The sequence below is a fragment of the Maniola hyperantus genome, chromosome 11 (assembly GCF_902806685.2).
Source record: "Maniola hyperantus chromosome 11, iAphHyp1.2, whole genome shotgun sequence".
Classification (NCBI taxonomy): Eukaryota; Metazoa; Arthropoda; class Insecta; order Lepidoptera; family Nymphalidae; genus Maniola; species Maniola hyperantus.
The window spans coordinates 11,966,769-11,985,248 of NC_048546.1; the positions used below are offsets into that span (position 1 = coordinate 11,966,769).

The 18,480-nt window shown below is 42.6% G+C and overlaps 2 protein-coding genes across 2 annotated transcripts in view; one reads left to right on the plus strand and one right to left on the minus strand.

The window, feature by feature from the left end:
- The window catches only part of Mms19 (MMS19 nucleotide excision repair protein), a 404,347-nt gene that overhangs the window by 30,470 nt on the left and 355,397 nt on the right, over window positions 1-18,480 (plus strand). The window lies entirely within an intron of this gene.
- Window positions 34-18,188, minus strand: Ctr9 (RNA polymerase-associated protein Ctr9). The gene is made up of 20 exons (XM_069501710.1): window positions 18,011-18,188; window positions 17,825-17,923; window positions 16,929-17,168; window positions 16,402-16,670; window positions 15,793-15,988; window positions 14,655-14,798; window positions 14,020-14,103; window positions 13,367-13,573; window positions 12,645-12,799; window positions 11,901-12,071; window positions 11,276-11,490; window positions 10,586-10,743; window positions 8,856-8,984; window positions 7,321-7,583; window positions 6,433-6,673; window positions 5,893-6,098; window positions 4,575-4,866; window positions 3,053-3,291; window positions 2,363-2,755; window positions 34-1,938 (listed from the first exon to the last, which is right to left on the minus strand). Exons 1-20 carry the CDS (start codon window positions 18,044-18,046, stop codon window positions 1,749-1,751), a joined length of 3,927 nt encoding a protein of 1,308 aa, XP_069357811.1. The 5' UTR covers window positions 18,047-18,188; the 3' UTR covers window positions 34-1,748.

Here is an 18,480-nt window from a genome sequence, read left to right on the forward strand (position 1 = left end):
AAAATAGGGTTTATGTTTTAATGAAATACTATGTGTATATAATAATCTTTATTATCTTACAAATTACAGAATAATAAGGTTATGTCATAATTTATGATACAAGATGGAAGTACAATAGAATAGAAGTGTGATAGGTAAAACAATAAAAGGATAGTTTTTTAGGTCTAGCACGAAAACATTTGCCATCCTACATACATACAGAGACAAAAAACTCAGTGGGTGTTAACCATTTTGAGGCACCAACCATTAACCAATCACAAACATGTTTTCAACAAAAATACGAGATTGAATTCGGAAATGTTTTCAAAAAACAGAAATCGGAAATGTTTTAGAAAGAAAGTTTTGTTTGTGATTAGTTGGTGACTCAAAATGGTTAACGCCCAGAGTTTTTTTGTCTCTGCCTATTTTCACTTCGTGGATCGTGTATAGTGAGCGTTAATGTTTTCGTACAAGAGTTATACCAGTACCCGTAGTATAAGATTTTACGTCTCACCAAACGTTGCTAGAATTCGAGAGTCGAAACACTTCTGCGTTATAGTAAACTGGATCTTAATTGCCTTGTTAAGCTCAAGTTTGTCCACACATCTACAGCCAGCGCTCCAAGCGGAAATCTTGCGAAATTAAAATCAGTGGCATTGAATTTTTGACTTCAATTCAAGGCTCTTTAGGTCAATTTTACTTTGATGTTATTGTGTTTCGATTCTCGAATTCTAGCAAAGTTTGGTAGGACGTAAAATCGTATACTACGGGTACAGACAATACAGTTAAAAAGAGGTACAGTAGACACGGGTAACATTGTTATAGTAGTAAATTGTTGCAAATGATTGCTTTTTTATAATTTATATGCCATTTTTTTATTGCGACACAAGTTAGCCCTTGACTGCGATCTTACCTGGTGGTAAGTGATGTCTAAGATGGAAGCGAGTTAACTTGGAAGAAGTAGGCAGTTTTATTAAACTCACACCCTAATCGGTTTCTACGCGACATAGTAGCGGAACGTAAAATCTTGGCGGCACTGCTTTGCCGGTAGATGGTAACTAGCCACGGCCGAAGCCTCCCACCAAGTCAATTTTTTAAAGCCGTCAATTTCGACGTTTACAATGTTACCCGTGACGACTGTACAAACTCAAATACCTTATAGGTAAGTAAAGTAAATTAACACTAATGATGATCGCACATTGTTCGCACGAGCGGTATACACGCACGCGCCGAACGCGACAGTACTGATAATCTCAGTGACGTCAGCAGCCCGTGTCGACCGCATCGGAGACGCCCGAAAAATTACGTATGGTCATAGCATCATACAAACATACTGTGTTTGTACGCGCCAAGGAAACTACATCTCTACTCTGAGTGAATTTGTTCTCATCTGTCACGCCGTTTGGACGTTTTTAGGTGACTAGCTATTTGATAGTAACAGCCGAAAAATAATACTTAATTTTTTTTCCCCCCTTTCCTCTCCAACTAAGCGTCAGGCTTGTGCTAGGAGTAGGTACGATAATAGTGCAACGGGCGGGGTTTGAACCGTCGACCTTTCGGTTTTCAGTCCACTCCTTTACCGGTTGAGCTATTGAGGCTCTAAATTCCAATAATCTATATCTTTTCGTTGGAAACCTTCGAAAAATTCAGCGCGAGCGGCTAGTACATAAAGGTCAATGTACATTACTTTCTGCCGCGTACTGCGCGTAACGACTAATGAGCGATCGGAATAAAACTAACATTAAACAATACAATATTTACAAAAGTAACTAATTTTCATCCTCACTCGCAGACACAGACTTCCTAGACTCGGGCGTGGCCGGCCTAGAGTTGCGGGACCCGGAGCGCGACCGGGAGCCCGAGTGCGAGCGAGAGCGGGATCGGCTGCGGGAGCCGCTCTTAGATCGAGAGCGAGATCGCGATACGCTTTTGGACTTGGATCGCGAACGGCTTTTTGATCTGCGAAATAAAACATAATAAGTTCAAAATCCGCATTTCTGTTTGTCATATCCGCCATAATGCATTTGTCATGATGTCGTTAACCTATGACATTCGGCCCGTAAAATAAAACCATGATATAATGCATAAATTTTTGGTTTCCGTATTTTTTCCTTTACTTTTGCAATAAGATATTGCTACCTGCAAAATTTCATGATTCTAGGTCAACAGAAAGTACCCCATCGGTTATGATTTTCTCGAATTGACAGACAAACAGACAACCCTGGTTACGGACAAAATAGACACCATCACTCTCGCGCCTCACCACCAAACAGATCGATAAATCACCCACTGCGCAGGTCCAAGGTCAGAGCACTTTTTCGTGATGCCAACTCTAAATAAGTTAATAAATGCTATCTGGAAGCGGTAAATTGTGAAAACCTACCTTGAACGAGATCGTGACCGGCTCTTCGATCTAGATCCACTTTTCGATCTCGAACGGCTTTTAGACCTTGAACGGCTTTTGGATCTCGAACGGCTTTTCGATCTTGAACGACTTTTTGACCTTGAGCGGCTTTTTGATCTTGAGCGGCTTTTGGACCTCGACCGGCTTTTCGACCTGGACCGGCTCTTCGATTTAGATTTTGAGCGGCTTTTAGATCTTGATCGGCTCTTAGAACGTGACCCACTCTTGGATCTCGAACGGCTTTTGGATCTGGAGCGGCTTTTGGATCTGGAACGGCTTTTGGATCTGGACCGGCTTTTAGATCTGGAACGGCTTTTGGCTGATCCTGAACGAGATCTGCTGCGAGATTTCGAACGACTCTTGGAGCGAGACCTGAAGAAAAATATATTCATGAATGAAATGATTTAAAAAAACATAGCTCTAAGTTTCTTGATATTTTTTGCGTGCTGCGGCTTATTTATACCAACGTAAAAGAATGTAGTAAGTAAAAATAGTAAAATACTACTGATTTCATAGCGAATTTACATATCTTTCGTTGTCCGATGCAGACATAATTCTATTGCGGCCTTAATTAGCGGATGGGCTGCGGCTTATTTCGGGTATATTTATAGCAACGTAAAAAGAAAGTAGTTCTAAATATACAACTCAATTGATATCGAATTTACATACCTATCGCTGTCCGAGGCAGACATAATTCTCTTGCGGCCTTTATTGGCGGGTGGGCTGCGGCTTCCGCTGGGGCTACGGCTACGGCTGCGGCTGCGGCTGCGCGACTTGCGGCCGCCGGCGTCGGAGTCTGAATCCGATGATGATATCGTTTCTTTGGAAACGATCTTCGCGCGTTGTTTCTGGCTGAGCTTGTCATCCGCCATCTTTGATTTTTCGCGGCGTCCGATGCCTCTTTCTCCCTATGTTATGTAGAAAATATGAGTCAAGTTGATCAAACACTTTCAGCTGAAGCAATTGTTGGTTTGTGCTACGCATTTTTCAGTGCTGAAGACATTGATAAAGTCATGTGCAAGATAATGCACATTTGCAAAATTTGTTTTTGTTACTCAGGAAATTCCTTACTTCAGACAGAATTCGTCTGGTGGGAGGTTACGGCCGTGGCTAGTTACCACCCTACCGCCAAAGCCGTACCGCCAAGTGATCTAGCGTTCCGGTACCTCATCAAATTGAGGATAAATAAAATAGTAGGTACCTTCTTGCGTCCCTTCTTGCGCGGCGCATCGCTGTCACTGTTGCTGCCGCGGTCGCGCTTCTTACTCCTACCGCCCTTGCGTCCTTCGCCCGCCTCGCGCTTGCGCTTGCGCTGCTTCGGCTCGCGACTGTACAACATTTGCACGACTCCTATGACGTGACTTACCTTCTTGCGTCCCTTCTTGCGCGGCGCATCGCTGTCACTGTTGCTGCCGCGGTCGCGCTTCTTACTCCTACCGCCCTTGCGTCCTTCGCCCGCCTCGCGCTTGCGCTTGCGCTGCTTCGGCTCGCGACTGTACAACATTTGCACGACTCCTATGACGTGACTTACCTTCTTGCGTCCCTTCTTGCGCGGCGCATCGCTGTCACTGTTGCTGCCGCGGTCGCGCTTCTTACTCCTACCGCCCTTGCGTCCTTCGCCCGCCTCGCGCTTGCGCTTGCGCTGCTTCGGCTCGCGACTGTACAACATTTGCACGACTCCTATGACGTGACTTACCTTCTTGCGTCCCTTCTTGCGCGGCGCATCTCTGTCACTGTTGCTGCCGCGGTCGCGCTTCTTACTCCTACCGCCCTTGCGTCCTTCGCCCGCCTCGCGCTTGCGCTTGCGCTGCTTCGGCTCGCGACTGTACAACATTTGCACGACTCCTATGACGTGACTTACCTTCTTGCGTCCCTTCTTGCGCGGCGCATCGCTGTCACTGTTGCTGCCGCGGTCGCGCTTCTTACTCCTACCGCCCTTGCGTCCTTCGCCCGCCTCGCGCTTGCGCTTGCGCTGCTTCGGCTCGCGACTGTACAACATTTGCACGACCCCTATGACGTGACTTACCTTCTTGCGTCCCTTCTTGCGCGGCGCATCGCTGTCACTGTTGCTGCCGCGGTCGCGCTTCTTACTCCTACCGCCCTTGCGTCCTTCGCCCGCCTCGCGCTTGCGCTTGCGCTGCTTCGGCTCGCAACTGTATAACATTTGCACGACTCCTATGACGTGACTTACCTTCTTGCGTCCCTTCTTGCGCGGCGCATCACTGTCACTGTTGCTGCCGCGGTCGCGCTTCTTACTCCTACCGCCCTTGCGTCCTTCGCCCGCCTCGCGCTTGCGCTTGCGCTGCTTCGGCTCGCGACTGTACAACATTTGCATGACTCCTATGACGTGACTTACCTTCTTGCGTCCCTTCTTGCGCGGCGCATCGCTGTCACTGTTGCTGCCGCGGTCGCGCTTCTTACTCCTACCGCCCTTGCGTCCTTCGCCCGCCTCGCGCTTGCGCTTGCGCTGCTTCGGCTCGCGACTGTACAACATTTGCATTTGCATTTCGCGACCGTACACATATTGGTAGGAGTTATTTCAGCTTAATTCCAAGAAAATTCAGACAAGTGCGAGTTGAACTCGCGTGGATACAGTTCCATAGGATATGAATATGTAAGCTTATTAGAAGCTGTCATAACCTAGCGGTTAGGACGTCCGCCTTCTAATCGGAGGTCGGTCGGGTCTTCTTTTCGGAGTTATTTATTTATTTATTTATTGACACTTTATTGCACACAACACAAAGTAAACATTGAAAAAACACAATACAGGATCTTAATCTAATAGATGTAGCATGCAAAGGCGGCCTTATCGCTAAAGCGATCTCTTCCAGGCAACCTTTGACGAACCTTTGAGTTATGTGCGTTTTAAGTAATTAATTAAATATCACTTGCTTTAACGGTGAAGGAAAACATCGTGAGGAAACCTACATGCCTGAGAGTTCTCCATAATGTTCTCAAAGGTGTGTGAAGTCTACCAATCCGCACATGGCCAATGCAGTAGAAACTCCAAGCATAGCTCTCTCCATCGCCCGCTGAGAGACTCTGAGCTTTCTTATGAGGCCCATAATTAGCGACCATGTCTCGGATCCATATTTCATCACTGGCAACACGCACTGTTCGAAGACTCAAGGTACGGACAGACGTGCTCATTACTAGCACGAAAGCATGCTTTTATTGAGCAAGTGCTCATTAGTAGCACGTGTGTCATGTAATGAGCATGCTTATTTCGAGCATGCTCAAAAATCAACCGACGTTTGATTTTCGAGCATGCTACCTGAGGCGCGGGTAGAAGGGGGCGTGCTCCGAGCGCGTCTGAACAGGGTTTGCTTATTAGCATGTACTCAGTACAACATACAACATATAACTCTACAGTTTATTTAAGCATGCTTATTGCTGGCAAATGTGAACAGTTGCATGAGCATGCTAACATTAAGCTAGCATAAAAGCACGCTTTTTTTGAGCACGTCTGTCCGTACCTTAAAAAGAGATAAAAGACAAAGATCGCATACCCCTCCTCCCTCGGGCGGTCGGGCTCGCTGCCGGAGTCGGATATGTACTCGTCCCTGCGTCGGCCGCGTCCTTTGCTCTTGCCCTCGCTGGGCATGTCGGCGAACAGCAGCGCATTCTTGGTCTTCTCCTTGTACTCTTGTCGCTTCTGCAGCTGCTCCACGGTGCTCTTTGCCTGTTGCTCCTCGCGGCGCTTACGCTCTTCTTCCTGTTGGTAAAACAAACATGTTTTAACACGCTTTAGGTATCGGTATCTGAAGGGTGCCAACGTGACCCTTATTACTAAGTTTCCGCTGTCTGTCCGTCCATCTGTCTGTCTGTCAGCGGACTGTATCTTGTAGACCGTAATAGAAAGAGAGTTGAAATTTTCACAGAATGTGTATTTCTATTGCCACTTTAACAAATAATACAAAATTCAAAAAAGCCGCCATGAATTTTATGAATTTTCATGGCGGCCATGGTGTGAGGCCAGAGCCTGTGACAGTGACTTGCTCCCTGCGACGTCACTTGCCTAGCGACCGATGACGTCACAATCTACATACCTGTTGCCTGCGGAAGGCCTCCCTCTGCTCCCGTTGCCTGTCCCTCAGCTCCAACTCCTCTTGGTGCTGTCTCCTCGCCCGGGCCACGTGCCACTGAGCCTGCGACAGCAGATCGGCGCAGGTTCGAGCCTCCAAAGCTGCGGCGTTGGCGGATGTCTCGGAGGCGCGTTTTTCCGCGCCTTCCGGACGCTCGGGTCTTTCGCCCTCAGCCCCCTCGACGTTTGAGAGACGTGTGAAATACCTATAAGATAACGCATGTATTTCTAAATCGTATCAGTGAGTAAGCGGTGATAGGCTAGTAGAATAAGACGTCAGCCTCCTAAGTTGTGGGGTCGGGGAACGATCCCGGGCACGCTCCTCTAACTTTCCAGAGCTATGTGTGGTTTAAGCAATTAAATATCACTTGCTTTAACGCTGGTTGCACTCTTCGCTACTCGAGCTCAGTATTGTATAACAGAGATGTATCGTGAGGATAAGGGTTGTTGTGCGAGTGGCGTGAGTTTGATTCGCGGACATTGGCGAGCGAAGTAACTCATTATTTTACCATAGCAATACGATATTGAACTTTTATATTGACACAATAAGTGTGCTTCTGTATAAAGTATAGATTGAAATCCCCAAAATAGAAGTTTTTCAAAAACTTACCTATGTGAAACGTGTAGTTCGTGTACGGCGCTTAACACGACTTCATTCAGCCTTAAGCACGCGCGCGGCAAGTCTACTGCAGGGGCGTGTCGTAAGGCGCCACTCTGCGCGCTTTGAGCGCAGTGCGTGCGGTGAAAGCTCGACTCGCGAACGTTTTCAAGCGCGCAAACTTAGTATTACCGCAGAAATGTGACATTGCACTTTTACGGATTATACCCCTAAAAAAAGCTTTTTAAAACCTACCTATGTGAAACGTGTAGTTCGTGTACGGCGCGTAACACGACTTTCAACTCGGACCGCTCGTCCTTCAGCACGTGCGCGGCTAGTCTCCGCAGCGCGAGCGCAGTGTTGTACAGCAGGGACGTGTCGTGGGGCGCCACTCGGCGCGCCTTGAGCAGCGCGGTGCGCGCGGCGCGGGCCCGGCTCGCGAACGTTTGCGCGCGAGCCAACCAAGTCAGCCACTCCACGTCGTGTTGCATACGGAATTTGCGGATGCAATTCTCGTACTGAAAATGATCAACATTGGGTATTTACCTACTTTTGAATTTGATAAAAATTATTACTTTATTATAAACTAGGATAAAAATAATGACGTACGCTGAAAAAAAATTAAAACCCAACAAAGATTTACAAAGTTACAGTCATTTTAATTTTGGAGTGGGAGGGTCTTCTATCCCTTTCTCGCAAAACGAAAATTTATATGAAACTGCACGAAGCTACTATGGCATTAGTAAGGTGTGACGTCAAAATGCTATATCGCTATCTCTATCTAATCAGAAATATTTAAATGCTTTTAACTTTTTTGTTATCAAATAACGATTTAATTATATTTTTCAGTTTACGTCATTATTTTTATCCTAGTTTATAATAAAGTAATAAAAAATTGGAGTCAAATACCCAATTATTAAATAACTAGGTGATGCCCGCGACTTCGTACGAGTGGAGTTAGGTTATAAAAATCCTGTGGGAACTCTGGGATAAAAAGTAATCACTCTCAAGTCTTAAACTATACCCATGCAAAAATCACGTCTATCCGTTGCTACGTTGCGGCGTGATTGAAGGAAACCAACCAACAAACACACTTTCGCATTTATAATACATAGCGATAACATGATATTCAATCCTTATATTGCTTTTAACCACAATGTGTGAAGTCATATTCATGAATTCTTCTATAAAAAGATGACAGAAATCGTAAAATCTGGTGGTACAAGACGACGGTTTGAATTTCATAGAAAATTTAGGCGATGGTGCCCGACCCATAGTAAGCAAAACTTCACTATAATAGAAATCATATTAATGCAGTTTACAAAATTTTGGAGCTGCACAACTTTTGAGATATTTTGGTTCTTTCATTTTCTTTTAAAACCTCCAATATTTCATCAGTCTCCCAAATACTACAACTAGAAATGCATACTTTTTTTCGCTTATTTATGTGTTTTGTATGTAAAATTCGGTTGGCATAAAGTTTCAAATTGTTTCTCTTTAAAAAAAAAGGGTGTAGCAACGTGTTTCGTATTATTGTCTAAGACACATTTATGTAACAAGCTTAACCCGCGACTTCATCCACGTGGACTACACAAACTTTAAACTCCTATTTCATCCCCTTAGGGGATGAATTTTTAAAAAATCCTTTCTTACCGGATGCCTATCATCATAATAGCTATCTGCATGCCAAACTTCAGCCCGATCCGTCCAGTAGTTTGAGCTGTGCGTTGATAGATCATTCGGTCAGTCAGTCACCGTTCCCTTTTATATATTTAGACATAATACTGTACCATCTGTATCGCGTTGATGTACTGCTTCTGCTCCACATAGATGTGCGCGATGTTCATCCACACGTCGGGGAAGTCGGCCGTGGCCTCGCGCACCTGCGCGAAGATGTCGCGCGCCTCGTTGATGCACCCCTAAACCCAAACATTACATTCTTATTCTGTGTTTCCTTTTAAGGTTCCATACCTCAAAAGGAAAAAAGGAACACTTTGCTTTTATATATATGGACAACCTGACCCGCTCCGGCTTCGCTGGAGTGGAATTAAAAAAATTGATGTGGAGGTTGTGACCGAAAACCCAAATACCAATTTTCATGCAAATAAATTGAAAAGTGATGGACTTTCATATAAACTTTCATCCCCTATTTAACCTCCTTGGTAGTAGAATTTTCAAAAATCGTGAAATACGTATTTTGTTTTTTTAATCGAAAGCTCAAATACCAATTTAACCCACTTAGGGTTGGGATTTCGAAAAGTCCTATTACCTACTCTTTACAAAGAACACACCCTCAAAACTGCTATTTATTTTAAATAAGAATCAAACTCAAGCCATTTATTCAAATTGGGTACGATTGTACACTTTATTTTTCTCAATTGGAAGATAATGTGATGGTGATGATAATTAATTAATCGCTCAGGTGAGAAAAAGCCCACAATATAAAATCCTATGTTAAATTCCGTCACAATAGTAAAACACAACTTAGTCTCAATTTTTAATAGCTATAAAAGAGAATCAAGTAGTCTCGCTGTGCGACCAATTTCGATACAAACTCTATGAACCAATCTCCACAGGGCGATACTATCGCGGCGATAGTTTTTATCGAGTATTGTCACACGGCGAGACTATCGCCGCGATTCCCTTGCCCGTGGAGATGGTGCCTAAGCATAGAGCAGAAACAAAGAGGAGATGTTGTATTAAGATTTCCCTATGAAATATCGAGTGACATTTTGCGGGGTGAGGGGTTGTGGAACGCCGCCCACTTCTCAATTTTCCATCTGCGGGTTAGTAGCAAAACTACTCGCTTAGCGACCTAACATCGATATATTGATGTCACTACATAGTTCAGCTATCTCACACTAGATGTCGATAAGTGTAGAAATTACGTATAAAATTACTTACAAATGAAATGTGATACCATTCATAGCATCAGAACGTCTGTCTGAATAACTTTGACACGATAAAACACAACACTTCATCCTTTTGTTCTTAAAAACGCGAAAACACACCGATAATACGAGTCTCAATATATGTGAACCTGACGAACGCAGACAGCATACTAAGGCCCCGCCCACAGTGATGACGTCAGGACCTAGTTGAAAATCACAGTGCACAGTTGCTTAGGCCAACTCCTCTTTGTTTCTGCTCTATGTGCCTAAGTGTTAGCGATTTTTTTTTTGCGTGCCTCTCCGCCTAGCGAAGGTTGGCAGTCAGCTTAGCGTATACTACTCTGTTCTTCGCGAGGCGAAATATTTCTGCAACACTCGCGATTTCCATCCTCTCCCGGATGTTGCGCAGCCAGGACTTTTTTCTGCGAACGACGCTTCTTCTACCGGCAACTTTTCCCATCATGATGAGTTGTAGAGTTCGTACCTCTCGTGCCTAAGCACGTGCCCCAAATATGCGACTTTCCTCATCTTGATGGTTTGCAAAAGTTCACGTTTTTGATTAACGCGTCGCAGAACTTGCGCATTCGTGCCGCGTTAGCGACTAGACTCTATCAATATTTCCCACTGACCTTATGCGCCAGAACGCATCCGATCCCATTGGCGGCCCAGATGTTCTTGGGGTCGTTCTTGAGCACTTGCTTGTACATGGCCAGCGCGCGCTCCTGATGCCTCTTCTCGCGGTCTTTCTCGCGGCACGGTTGGTGTAGCGTCTGTAGCCAAACGTTACCTGTGGAATATACCCGTATTATAAAAGCGTGTTTCTTTGTTGGTTTGTCCTTCAATCACGCTGCAACGGAGCAACAGATCGACGTGATTTTTTGCATAGCTACCGTTAAAGACAAGTAGGGCGATTTCGTAAAACCTGCATCAATCATTATCACAATCTCAATTGTTCTGATTGGCTGAATTTGTGCGATTCTTGTTGCAACAATGCATTGTAGCCTATAGTAAGCGAGCATCAACCAATCAGAGGTGATTGCGATCGTGACATTGTAGCTGTCATTCTCGCGCAATCGCGCAGCTGGAGAATGACATAGCCTACTTTTTATTCCGCCAAATCAAAGAGTTCCCGCGGGATTTTTAAAAATCCTAATTCCATGCGGACGAAGGCGCGGACAACATCTAGCATTAAATAATAAACACAAGTAAAGCAAACAAAATATTTTTAAATAAATAAAGAGGCGGGCCTCATAAAATATAAAATAATAAGCATGAGCAATTAAGAATTTTTATATAAATTCAGAGGCTCCTTTGCTTACCTAAAGCAATCAAGGAATAAGCATCATTGGAAGTAGAAGAATTTTGCAAAATCCTCTCGAATTTCTTCTGCCCTGGTCCCCACTCCTGCTGCGCTAAATGAAGATTGCCGAGTAAAGACCAAGTGTCTGGATGTTCCGTATTGACTTTCAAAGCTTCCTTGAACCAATCAGATGCCTCGTAAATTTGTCCTTTGTCGCGGGCCATACAGCCTAACCTAAGGTTAAATAAACGTTTTCGAGTCAAATCGAGCCTCAATAGCTCAACGGGTAAAGGAGTGGACTGAAAACCGAAAAGTGGACGGTTCAAACCCCGCCCGTTGCACTATTGTCGTACCTACTCCTAGCACAAGCTTGATGCTTAGTTGGAGAGGAAAGGGGAATATTAGTCATTTAACATGGCTATAATTATTTTTTTAAAAATTATTTGTCTGTTTTCTTCTTCACAGTGAAAGTGAAAGATATGAGTATCTACAGGATTTGTAATAAGTGCTTCAAAAGCGGCTCGAAAAATAAAAGCAAAAACAATGTCTAGACTTCATTTATAACTAGTTAAAAGACTTATTGCTTAGGGGGCAAATTTTTGATTCTTACAAAACGAATGCAACATTTTTGTACAAGTATTTACCTCAAATAGCAGTCGATATAATTGGGATGTTCTTTCAAGATATCTTTGTACAGTTTCTCGGCTTTGTTGTAAACGCACAGGGCTTCGTTCAACCGAGCCAGGTTGTACATAGTGGTGACAGCAATAGAGTTGTAGTACTGGGCATCTAAGGTCTCTGCATCTACTTTTTCTCTGTAAATAAGGTTGATTTCATTAATAACTAGCTGCCCCGGCACACTTCGTACCGCCTAACAGTCGATTCTTTTTCAGGCAATTTTTTTTTAAAAATTCTCCATAAGAACCATCCTCATACTTCAAGGAATATTATAAAAAAAGAATTAGCGAAATAGGTTCAGCTGTTCTCGAGATTTGCGATCAGCAACACATTTAGCGATTCCTTTTTAAATATAGAGATATGGAATTAGATTTTCAAAAACCCTTTCTTAGCAGATGCCTACATCATAATATCTATCTGCATGCCAAATATCGATTCGTCCAGTAGTTTGGGCTGGGCTTTGATAGATCAGTCAGTCAGTCAGTCACCTTTTCCTTTTATATATTTAGATTAGTTATTAGTTATTAATTATTAGTTATATGTGGCATAAGAAACACCAAAAGGCATAGTGGACTAAATTGTTTTGAAAAATTTATTTGCGTGGTCACTATCGAGGTTTTTTAGGGGTGCTGAATGAAAAATGACATCTATTCTCAAACCCTTTCACTTCTTGTCTATGAAGTATCTCTTTTGTGTGTCTAAGTGCTTACCTCTCTAGAGCTTCTTCAAGGTATTTCTTGGCCTCGGTGAGGTTTCCTAACCGATAGTGCAGCGCCGCGACGTTGTTGAGAATTTCCGCCGGTATGTCAGCGTTTACGTTCTCTTTGAGAATTTTCATCGCTGTTGTGTATGCGTTTAGGGAACCCTGAAAAAATATCATTAAGTATTGGCCGACAAGGTTGGCTTGGCAAATATATTGTTTGTTCCAATGTTTACGCCAAGATAAGCCTACTAAGACACTCTTAAGACCAGTTTCCAAGTTATTTGGAAACTTATCCTTTCGAGCTCTTCAAGGAAAATAGCTGCAGTAACTTTAGCTAAAAACTATCATTGGATGAAAAAACTATTGGTGCGTGTAACTTTTACGCACGGTTGAGCTAAAACTTTTTTGACGGTGATATTATGTCAAATTGCAAATAATTAAGTCCTGTAAGAATTTAGCGGTTTTGAAAATAAGTCGAAATAAGTTAAACATACAGCTTTAAATCTACGGCATTGTCTATTTAACTTGGTACTTTAAAACCCTCGGTAAAAAACGGCAGCCTTAAAACAGCTGTTCTATTTGGCGGCCACTTTAAATACTGGCGTAAGCAACGTTCACGTCTGAAAAAGATTTGAGGTACCTAGTACTCTCTAGTCGCGTTTAAAGAAGTTTAATTTCTATAACAATCGTGAGACGATGCAGTGTTGAAGCTTTAATGTTGGTGTTTACCTGTAAATCGTTTTGTTCCAATATTTGCGCCAACTCGATCCAAGCCTCTACATCTTCAGGGAATTGCTCAGTGACCTTCTTGAGATGTTGTCTCGCTATATCGCGCTGCAATTGTGACGGCGAGCTGGCGTACAGGGAGCCGAGGATCTTCATAGTTTCATAGTTTCCCGGTTGTGCCTTTAACACTTTCTCGAAACATTGCGCCGCCTACAAATAGATAGATATGTTACAAAATCCTACATTTTATAACAGTAATATATTGCGATATATTGAATAGAATAGAATATATTTTATTCAAGTAAACTTTTTACAAGTGCTTTTGAATCGTCAGGTAGTTTTAATTTACCACTGCATTGTTGCAAATTCATGCATTCTGCATTATTGCAAATAAAACATCTGACCGACGCTAGAGGCGAACGATCGTTGCGTAAATATGCCATTCGGAGTCAATGCCACGTCGTAGGTGGGGCATTGACCCGAGTTTTGCACGCTATACATTGCGGGTAGTATAACAATAACGCTAAGTCTGCAAGCGTTCTGGTTACACCCTATACGTACTACTATCTATGTAGTTATTACTGTTTGTTTCACAGTCACGTGTAGTAAGGCCTCTAAAGGCCAGGCCTGTTGCCTGTACTCTACAATATACTCACATTCTCCGTGTCGCCTCTGTAGATGTACATCTGGCCGAGCCCGTAGTGAGGCAGCACGAAGTTGGGCGGCGCGAACTGCGTGGCCTGGTAGAACGAATGGACATTATTTTTTTGACAGTGATTTCACTCATAATTTTTCACGTCAAGTGGTTTTTCAATTTTCGAACTTACAATCGTTTTCTACATTAATTTAACTAGATGTTTGTCTCTAACACAGTCTTCATGATCACGGTCTTCTTTCATGTTTCATGATCTTTCATACGCGCATTTATAGGTATAAGTGACAGAGACAACGCTCTACAAAGCCGAAATGTCATTCTAAAGGCCGATGTACATTACTTTCTGCCGCGTACCGTATGTCGTATACGCGGTCTCCACTTTAGAACTTTTCGTCCTTTTGACAAGGTTATCCTGCCCATGACTTATGAAGTTAAACTTGAAAATTGATTGTATGAGACGTAGGTATGTACTATGTAGTATCTTTAGTCAGTACATACAAGAACAAGAGAGAGAATGCCTATGAAAAGGCATTTCGCATCGCTTCGTTCTCAGTGTTGTGGAACGCGTGGAGAACTAGATGTGAAAAGGCTTTTCACGTGATTTTCCCTGCTACCTGTGAAACGGTCCCTCCCTACCTGGTAGTAGTACTGGAAGGCCTGCACACAGTCGCCCTGCGCGTGGAAGGCGCGCGCGAGGTGGTGGCAGCTCTCTGCGCGCATCGCTTCGTTCTCCGTGTTGTGGAACGCGTGCAAAGCTAAGTGCTGGACTTTGCTGTAGTCCTGGTAGGATAAGATAACCAAACTTGAGAGTTATATATTTAAGCTGTTAACAGCCCAAAGTGAGTGTTTTAATTTAATTTTTTATTTGTAGCAAAAACATATACAGTAAAGAGAAAAAGAGAGCAAAAGTGGAGAGGGAAGCACTTACCTCTATGAGATATCTCTACCAGTGACCCTTGGCAGTGCGAGAGGTTGTAAAGGGAATAGAATAGGTACAAGAAGACAAAAAAGTTTTTGAAATTTGTGTGGACAAAAAATTCAGACACTTCAGATAGTCGTGTTCATTTGCTTTTATGTACACTATTTGCAAATGCGGAATTAATAAAATTAGTTTTAGTAGCGCACAAAAAAGCAAACGAACACGACTCATAAAGGTGGATTCACACCTGCGCGTGCACACGTGCCGTGCGCACAACGCGCATCAAACGCCTACCACTGTCTCTGTGCGCACGGCCATGTCGTAAGCGCGTGTTATCATGTTCGTACTCACTCCCAACCTCTTAAGATTAAATTTTTCGATATGTGACTGTCGTGTAATTCACGACCGAGAGTGTATATTTTTATACGCATTTACGACCGGAATATATTCAAGAGCATGCACAGCTGCGCGATTTCGGTAGAATGACAGCTACAATGTCACGATCGCAATCACCTTCCCAAGGAGGTGGGGTCCCAAGGTGCTGGAATGGCGACCTCGCACCGGAAGACGCAGTGTTGGAAGACCCCCACTAGGTGGACGGACGACATCAGACGAGTCGCAGGGAGCCGCTGGATTCAGGCGGTGCAAGACCGTGGCGTGTGGAAGTCCCTACAAGAGACCTATGTCCAGCAGTGGATGTCCATCGGTTGATAATGATGATGATGATGATGAATCAGTTTTAAACAAGCTGGCTGGCTTATCAAGTACTAGCGACCCGCCCTGGCTTCGCATGGGTGCAATGTAAGTATGTAAGTAATGTTAATAAGTAGAGACTAACTGAAAGTTAATACAAACCTTTTTAAAGAAGAAATGGTTGGCCAAATGGTTCAACACCATAGGGTTCTTGGGATCAATGGCATATGCTTTAGAAAGCATAATAACGGCTATTTTGTTGGATTCACTCTCTTGCAAGTTGAGCTTCAGGATGGAGAGGCCGACCAATGCACCCACACACTGCGGGTCCAGTTGTAAGGCCCTTTCAAAGGCCATCCTACAAATAATACAATGTATACAATAATACACTTATAATTTTACATAAAGTCATATATAATGTTAAAATTATGAATATCAATTAGGCGCCATCTCCACGGACGAGATAATTGCGGCGATAATCTCGCCATGGCACCAAATTCGATACCACTCTTATAGACCAACTAGCTTAATTGCATGCCAAATTTCAGCCCGATCCTTCCAGTAGTTTGAGCTGTGCGTTGATAGATCAGTCACGTTTTCCTTAATATAAATTATTAATATTATGTAATAACATCTCATTGTAAAATGTTTCCGCAAATAAAGAATCTTTGAATCTTTGAATCTAATTTGATACATGAAATTTTTAAATTAATTTAAAGAACAAAACCAATGAAATAAATTAAAATTCAATTTTAAGAACAAAACCAATACCTGGCCTTTTCCTGATTATTCAGTTTCATAAAACAATGTCCCATTCCAAGGCGCAATGCAGCTGGACTGTTAGGATTGGTTCTTAGCGCCTTCTTGTAGAAAGCCAGAGCCCCTCTGTAGTCCTTCCTGTTGAATGCTATACAAGCCTTGCCAAGGAGTGAAGGCACGTTGTTTGGTGACTGGTTGAGGACAAAGTTGAACTGTGTGTCTGCTTGACCCATCTTGTCACCTTCCAGGAGACAGAAGTATGCTCGCCCGAGGAGATGGTTCTTGAAACAAGGGATTAAGTTGAGAATATGATATGATATTGCGTATGAATAAGATATATGTCAAATGTTCCCCCCATACACTTACCCCAGCTCAACAATATCATAACTTATATGTGGTGTTGTACAAAGCATCGCCAGCTTGTGTTTGTATAGTTCTACCACTTCTCCAGTGCTCTTAACTGGATTCCAAATGGAAATAGAAACCACATGGAAACACGGAAAATATCAAACAAGTCTAAGGTCTTTAGTTTCACTTACCTGATCATACATAATGATCTTATCTGCCATGGTGTAGAGTAAAGTGGCCTTTGTGAACAGTTCCTTCTTTTTGTCCTTTGACTTCTCCTTGTTAGCCTCCTGGACATAATATGCGGCCAGCATGTCCAGGGCTCGCATCTGGTCCCTTTCAAAGTCTCGGTAGTCAATGTTGGCGTCCACACGGGACGCCTCCAGGATTTTGAGGAAGTCATCGATCTTCTTTTGTTTGTAATATGCGAGCTAGAAAAAAATGTCAAATGAATTAAAAATTAAGAGGTGTATTATAGATAAATTTTTAGCACAAATTTTATCATGCCAACTTGGTTTGGATTTGCTTGTATTAAAACATTAATTTATGAATTAATAAACATATTTATTATAAATACGTAACAGGAATCTGTGTAAAAGAATAATGATAAGTTTCTTATATCACTTGATTCTAGCTGATGACTGCTTTATCAGCAGATAAAAGAAACTAAATATTAAATACCTTTCCCTTATGTTTAATACAAATTGACCCACTAGGACTTGACTAGGAGGCTGTGTTGTAAGGTTTAATATACGTATACATTGACAATCATTCTAAAAGTTTTCATGTGTTCATATTGTGCGGTGTTACAAGCGAGCAAAATATACAGAAGCTTAACTAATTTGGTTTCTACTTGCTTAGCTTAGTGGATGTTGTGGCTAATTCTGTTGTACAAATCTCCAAATTATTGACAGGTCTAAATCTAGTGTTATAGTTTTTCACAGGTATGATTGTGGAGGATAGCCATACATTTAGAGTAATTTTAGACCTGTCATTTTAGATTAGAGTTTGTGTAAAACAGAATTAGCCACACTGAGCTTATAAATAAAGAGAATTGGCAAACGTTTATAGGTTATTTTCAACTTACGGCAACATTGATCCAGACGTTGAGTTGGGAGCGTTCCTGCTGCAATATACTAAGCACTTCTTCCCCGGATGGTAGTTGCTCAGGATCAAGCTCTATCACCTATATAATTATAAGAAAATTGATAACGCGACTGACATTTTAAAAAGAAACAAATATCGCGCTTTTCAACATAGGCAAATCAATCACCTCGTCGGTGCTCATCAACGGGATTTCGAGCGACATAGTGGTAGTTTTTTGCACTGATCACTTGGTCAGAAAGAAAACATCGCAATAGATTTGATGGTGTTTAGTATACAATAATTAATATTTTAATATTTTCACTTTTCAACAAGTAGGTACCTACATAACAAAACACAACTTGACAACCAACCAAAGAGAATATTTAATTTAACTATCTCTATGATTTAATCACTACGTTGACAACTAGTACACCACAGACAAATCATAAAAATTAACTGTGATGTCCCTAGTCCCTAGAAGATATAACTTGATATAACTATAGAGTGTACTTGAAGTGGAGTGCAGTGAGTGCAGTAGCCAGTAGTCATCACAGATTTTGAGTCTTTGGCTGACACAGACTAACAACTTGTGGACGTAGTGTTGAGTAAAAACCGGTAATTTATCTCACAAAACTAGAAAATCGATTTTGAAGTTCA

What these genes read in the sequence shown, in the direction of transcription:
- Ctr9 (XM_069501710.1), bottom strand. Translation starts at nt 18,046, where the DNA reads ATGTCGCTCGAAATCCCGTTGATGAGCACCGACGAG. An exon ending in ACAGAGGCGACACGGAGAAT is followed by an intron (nt 13,574 to 14,019) that starts GTGAGTATATTG and finishes ATCTATTTGTAG; the next exon opens with GCGGCGCAATGTTTCGAGAA. An exon ending in TATATCGACTGCTATTTGAG is followed by an intron (nt 11,491 to 11,900) that starts GTAAATACTTGT and finishes ATTTAACCTTAG; the next exon opens with GTTAGGCTGTATGGCCCGCG.